General features: G+C 44.4%; 1 protein-coding gene across 2 annotated transcripts in view; it reads left to right on the top strand.

Moving 5' to 3' along the window:
* SF3B3 (splicing factor 3b subunit 3) overlaps nucleotides 1–5458 on the top strand; it is a 48117-nt gene extending 42659 nt beyond the window's left edge. For both annotated transcript variants that reach the window (XM_027119300.1, XM_027119301.1), the window contains exons 19-26: nucleotides 130–335; nucleotides 434–590; nucleotides 1556–1681; nucleotides 2084–2296; nucleotides 2809–2907; nucleotides 3580–3723; nucleotides 4339–4443; nucleotides 4846–5458. In XM_027119300.1, the coding sequence (XP_026975101.1) occupies nucleotides 130–335; nucleotides 434–590; nucleotides 1556–1681; nucleotides 2084–2296; nucleotides 2809–2907; nucleotides 3580–3723; nucleotides 4339–4443; nucleotides 4846–4986 (1191 nt within the window). In that variant the 3' untranslated portion in view covers nucleotides 4987–5458. The remainder of the gene's footprint in view (nucleotides 1–129; nucleotides 336–433; nucleotides 591–1555; nucleotides 1682–2083; nucleotides 2297–2808; nucleotides 2908–3579; nucleotides 3724–4338; nucleotides 4444–4845) is intronic.
* The last annotated feature ends 542 nt before the right edge of the window (nucleotides 5459–6000 follow it).

Raw genomic sequence — 6000 nt, forward strand, 5'->3', positions numbered from 1 at the left:
TTTTGGTGGACAGATTTGGCTACTTTGTGTATTATGAACACTCCCTGGAGGTGTTCTTGCTACTTGTCCACTTCTCACCCAGCACCCACCTCTGAACACACCAACTCTTCCTTGGTTCTTTGGATTTAGGAAATGGTAGAAGCAGCAGGGGAGGATGAGCGAGAGCTGGCTGCGGAGATGGCAGCAGCATTCCTCAATGAAAACCTCCCTGAGTCCATTTTTGGAGCTCCTAAGGCTGGCAATGGACAGTGGGCCTCTGTGATCCGAGTGATGAATCCTATTCAGGGGAACACACTGGACCTTGTCCAGCTGGAACAGAATGAAGCTGCTTTTAGGTAAGGAGCCCAGGATATACAGAGTTTTGAAGACTGGAATGGGAATTCTCTGGGCTGTGACTAATACCTGACTCCTGATTCTTTCTCTGTAAATGCAGTGTGGCTGTGTGCAGGTTCTCCAACACTGGCGATGATTGGTATGTGCTGGTGGGTGTGGCCAAAGACCTGATACTGAATCCCCGATCTGTAGCCGGGGGCTTTGTCTATACCTACAAGCTCGTGAACAATGGGGAAAAACTGGAGTTTTTGCACAAGGTAGGAACCAGCCAGTGGTTTTCCTGGTTCTTAGGTCCTACTAAACTTCCCCACTTTTGTGTAAGTTGTGGATCAGGTCTTTCTGATCCATCTTTTGGTGGCACGTGGAAAATGCTCCAGTGAAGCTCCGCTGCTTGCTGGTCCCACAGGAGGCCTGTGTGCTAACCACCCTCCATGGGGAATAGATGCATACTGAAGTAGCCCCTTGTTTTCTAGTCTTACTAAGTAGGCAGCAATTTGTAACCAAAATTCAGCAGTTCTAATGAATTAATATTCTCGGGGCAGGGGTGACCATGTGGATTTCTGTTTAATGGTTACACAGTTTCCCTTGGAAAGATAATAAAGTTCTGGGGATGGATAGTGGTGATAATTGTGCAACACTGTGAATATGCTTAATGTTACTGAACTATATACTTGAAAATGGTTTAAATATTAAGTCGTGTATATTTTACCATAATTTTTAAAATAGAAGAAATTCCTATTCTCTCTTCCACACTGACAGCACATGAATGTGATTTCTCCAGGCGTCCCACAAGGGGAGTGTTCTCTAGGAAGTAGTTACTTCACAGAGGCTTCTTTGTGCTAAACTCATTGTGTCTCCCTTACAACTAAGATGTCCCTTAAACTAGCACTTCTTTCCTCTCCCTCCATGTCCCACAGTCACTTTTCTGATATTGAGGCTTCACATTTAGTTAATGGTGCCAGTTGAATTCACATGGGTTCTGAAGTGTTCATCAGGTACCAGGACTTCTTTTCACTTGTGGCATTGATCCACTTGAGGAAGTGGAGTGTTTACCCAAACACCCTGTTTTATAGAGACTGTTGTATGTGTGGTTTATTTTCTCTGAGCAAAAAGTGATCACTTGCTGTCTGTCTTCCTGACAGATGCCTGTAGAAGGCATTTTGGGTTGAGGGGGTATGGCTGTATATTTTAATAGCTGCATCACCTGTTTTTCCTCTCACAGACTCCAGTGGAAGAGGTCCCTGCTGCCATTGCCCCATTCCAGGGGAGGGTGTTGATTGGTGTGGGGAAGCTTCTGCGAGTCTATGACCTGGGAAAGAAGAAGTTACTCCGAAAGTGTGAGAACAAGGTAAACATGGAGACCCTGGTGGGGTGGTGGACAGCAACTGTTAGAATGATATGTCTTTATCAGGACCTTCTTTGTCTTCCAATGCCAGGTTAAGAATTAGGCCCTTGAGACTTGAGAAGGGGAGGAATAGGTGGGTTTCTTGACTTCTTTACACTAAGAGCCAGATTTCTCTCCTTGCTTCTGTAAGGAATTTAACTGTGACAGGCATATATTTCCACTATATTAAAACCAGTTAGCTCTTTTTCCCACCTTCTAGGAATTTATTGCTGACTCCTTGCTGACTCCTCTTCTTTGGTGTGTGCCATTCTTCAGACCATATATATGCTGCAGTCATGGTAACCTGGACTTTCTGTTGATACTGCACCCCAAGGTTACACCCATTGCTGTCCTTGTTTTTCCCAGCATATCGCCAATTACATCTCTGGGATCCAGACAATTGGACATAGGGTAATTGTATCTGATGTCCAGGAAAGTTTCATCTGGGTTCGCTACAAGCGTAATGAGAACCAGCTTATCATCTTTGCTGATGATACCTACCCCCGATGGGTCACAACAGCTAGCCTCCTGGACTACGATACTGTGGCTGGGGCAGACAAGTTTGGCAACATTTGTGTCGTAAGTTGATGTTTACTTGGGTTACAGTGATGTATAGGAAAGCTGACCCAGTTTGTTTGTGGTAAAGCCAATTACCCAAGACTGTGATCTCTGATATGGAAAGTAAAAATGGGTATAAAATTCTTTAAGTTTCCCCTACCCACACCCCATTCACCTCCCTCATCCCCATGCAACATGATTTAATAATGATAGATTTAGTTTGAGCTAAGGACTAATATTTATTTTTACTTTTTGCCAAAATTTTGGCTTATCTTTTAAAGCCCAGTCTGGCTTTTCTTGTTTATGTTCTGTGGTCTCCATTTTTGCTCTTTAGTTTTTTGTTTTTTGGGGTTTTTTGCTTTTGAGTTCGTCACTCCTCGGATATCAGAAGAGGTGCAGGAGACTTGGGCTCAGGCCTCTGCCAAACTTGGGGCCCCAAGGTTTGCGTGCAAGGACCTGGGGCAAACGTTGCTTGGTGACCGAGGTGAGTAGGTTCAGGACCCAGCCCTGTGATTTGTGTCACTTCATTGTAGGTGAGGCTCCCACCTAACACCAATGATGAAGTGGATGAGGATCCCACTGGAAACAAAGCCCTGTGGGACCGGGGTTTGCTCAACGGGGCCTCTCAGAAGGTAAGATTGCAGAAGGGACCACAAAGGAGGGGCACAAGCCTGCGTAGCACATTCTTCATGACCCTCACCGAGGAAACATTTCTTTAGTGAATTATCCACAGTGCGTGTGACTATGTTGAGTGTTCTCCCATGCATGGTGGGTTTGACACAAGGTGACCAAGTTACTATCCCATTTTTATGACAATAGAAGAGAAATTTTTCTGAGACATTTTAGCAGTATAAATCTCTGCATAGTGGGTTCCTTAGAAAGGATGGTTGCACAGGTTCATTCCAGATACTAACCAGCTCTTCTCTGAAGTATGCCCTGGGCTTTACTCTTCTCCTGTAGACATATACTTCTGTATCTCTGGACTTTTAAAAATAGATCCATTTTAGAGGGCAAGCCTAGAGATTGCTGTTTTTTATACTTTTCTTTTCTTCTTTTTGCAGACTTGATAATTTAACAAAAAGGTTTTGTAGTTATAAATCAAAAATGATCTAACTTCAGCATGTTTGTGAGGGCATTAAGCTCTAAGTAAATGCTAAGGACATTTCAAAGTATTTTTAAATTTTAGTAATTTTTGAATTTCCAAAAGTGGTGAAATCTGGCCTTTGGAGGCACTGTTTGCTCTTGGGAATCTAGAACATGCTCCTGAGGGCACATATAGTCACTCTTCTGGTTTCAACTTGCAGGCAGAAGTGATCATGAACTATCATGTGGGCGAGACAGTACTTTCGTTACAGAAGACCACGCTGATCCCTGGAGGCTCAGAATCGCTTGTCTATACCACCTTGTCAGGAGGAATTGGCATCCTTGTCCCGTTCACATCCCATGAGGTGACATCTTCCACACTGGTCTGACTTTTGCCTTCCCAAGGTTGTTTCTTGGTGCTAAATCTGCCTAAGAGGGCAATCCGTTTTGTCTCCATCTGTAACTAGGAGTATTGTGCAATTTTTATAAGGTGACAGGAGTGCCTGGGGAGATAGGAATCTTGATTTTTTTTCCCCCCTGTGGAAAGCCATCTGGTTTTATACTGTACCAGGGTTTGGTTAGTCAGAGGCTGAAGCCCCAGAACAAAACCCCACAGACCAGGAATGATGGGCTGGTGTGGACTGGGCACTTAACGCCTCCTAGAGTCAGCTCTTGGTTTGGCTAGATTTGGTTTATGTAATTGCTGCCAAGGAAGCTGTGGTTAGGAATCTGACTTTACAAATCACTCTTTGCATATGGTGTTTTCTCTCATGTTTTGCAAATACAAAGGGGTTTTCTTTCACTTTTTAGCTACCTTGTTGTAGCAGGAGAACCTGTGGTCATGAGGAACAATTAGATACTTAACATCTCCTTGGTGGTAAAAATCAATAGCTTCTCTGTTCATTGTGCTTTGGAAACTGTAGACTAGTAGTTGAAATCACTTTTTTCTTTTAGTGACAGATTCTTTGTTTCTTTGCCAGGACCATGACTTCTTCCAGCATGTGGAAATGCACCTCCGGTCCGAGCATCCCCCTCTCTGTGGGCGAGACCACCTCAGTTTTCGTTCCTATTACTTCCCTGTTAAGGTAGGTCTTTCTTGGAAACTCGAGTTGAAAAAGGGGATCCTCAGCATATTTAACCAGTCTTTTTCTCTGGGCCTCCCTCCCTTAAAAATCGGAACAGTCCTGAATGAAGGAGCATTGAGGATGTGGATTGATGGAGGCAGTAATGTGGGAGAGGAGTAGTTAGTGATATTCAGAGACCTCTTCCCTCAGGGCAGACCATAGCCAGAGAAAAGTTTTCACCCAGTTTTGCTAATCTGAACTCTGGCTACTAAGGGTCAACTTAGAATAGTATTCCTGGCTCTGTAAATGTAGTTCAGGTTTCTGAGGGAGAATAAAATGCTTTCCTTGCAGTTGCTGCTTTAGCATGTGCCATTTTCTTTGGGCATCTAACCTTTTTCTTCCTCTCATTTTTTCATGCCTTAGAATGTGATTGATGGAGATCTCTGTGAGCAATTCAACTCCATGGAGCCCAACAAACAAAAGAATGTCTCTGAGGAACTGGACCGAACCCCACCTGAGGTGTCCAAGAAGCTTGAGGACATCCGGACTCGCTACGCCTTCTGAGCCCTTCCTTTTCCTATGGGGCTTGTCAGAGACCTTATTTCCCTCACCACCTGGTTCTGAATTCATGTGACAGAAGAAGGGTGGCTGTACAATTAAGACTTTGTAATATTAAAGCTAGTAGCTCTTCCCCATCCACTCTTCCCCTGGAGTGACTGGTTTCCCCTAAAATTGGCACTGAGATTTGCTACACTTCTCCTTGCCTGGTACATAATACATTGCCCCCAGGTTCCGGTGTGGAATACAGTGTCCCTTTTCCCAGAGCTTTCTCGCATTGATATTTTTGGCTCTGCTCTCTACTTTTGTATACACCCTTAATTTTTAACTGGTTATTCTGTAAATATAGTTTTGTATGATGTTATCTTTGTGGGAGGCGGGAGACAAGCTGAGATGGGGACCAGGTTGGCTATAGTACAACTCCGGAGTTCTGCCACCCTGGAACCTAACCAGAAATACAAACCTAGCTTTTAAGGTGGCTGGTGTCCATGTGTCTTTGCTGAGAATCTAGGTGGGAGATTGGAGCCCAAGTTGGAGCAGGAAGAGCTGAGTGTCCTCCTTCCAGTTACCAACTTGGACTTCTGGCACCCTGTGGCCTCATGCTCCCAGCTCTGTGATGGTTTTTGGCTTTCTCTAGTCTTTTCTACTATGCAGATGAAACTTGGGCTTGATAATAATTATATAGTCATCCATATCTCTTCCCATTGGATAGTGAGGAAGGGTGGCTGGTTTCTTCTTCCCTGTTTTAGCTCCCTTCTACTTTGAAGCCTTAGAGTGAAGGATTTGGCATGAATTCCAGCTGCCTAGTCTCTTAATAGATGCTCCTTTTACTTCCACAGCTCCTGAAATGATCATTTGCCATCTGTCTACTAGGAAGGATCAGTAAGTACAGAAGAACCTGCCCTTGGGAATAAAGTCAGTACATGTGGTCCCTTTTTAAAGGCACATGGGTAATGGGGTCGGGGGCGGGGAGGCCTGTCTTCAACAGACATCTTAGGTGGGCTCTGGAGGGCCTTTGGA

This window comes from Aethalodelphis obliquidens, unplaced genomic scaffold, assembly GCF_003676395.1.
Source record: "Aethalodelphis obliquidens isolate GAN/ISIS:26980383/991018 unplaced genomic scaffold, ASM367639v1 scaffold20, whole genome shotgun sequence".
In the NCBI taxonomy this organism is placed as follows: Eukaryota; Metazoa; Chordata; class Mammalia; order Artiodactyla; family Delphinidae; genus Aethalodelphis; species Aethalodelphis obliquidens.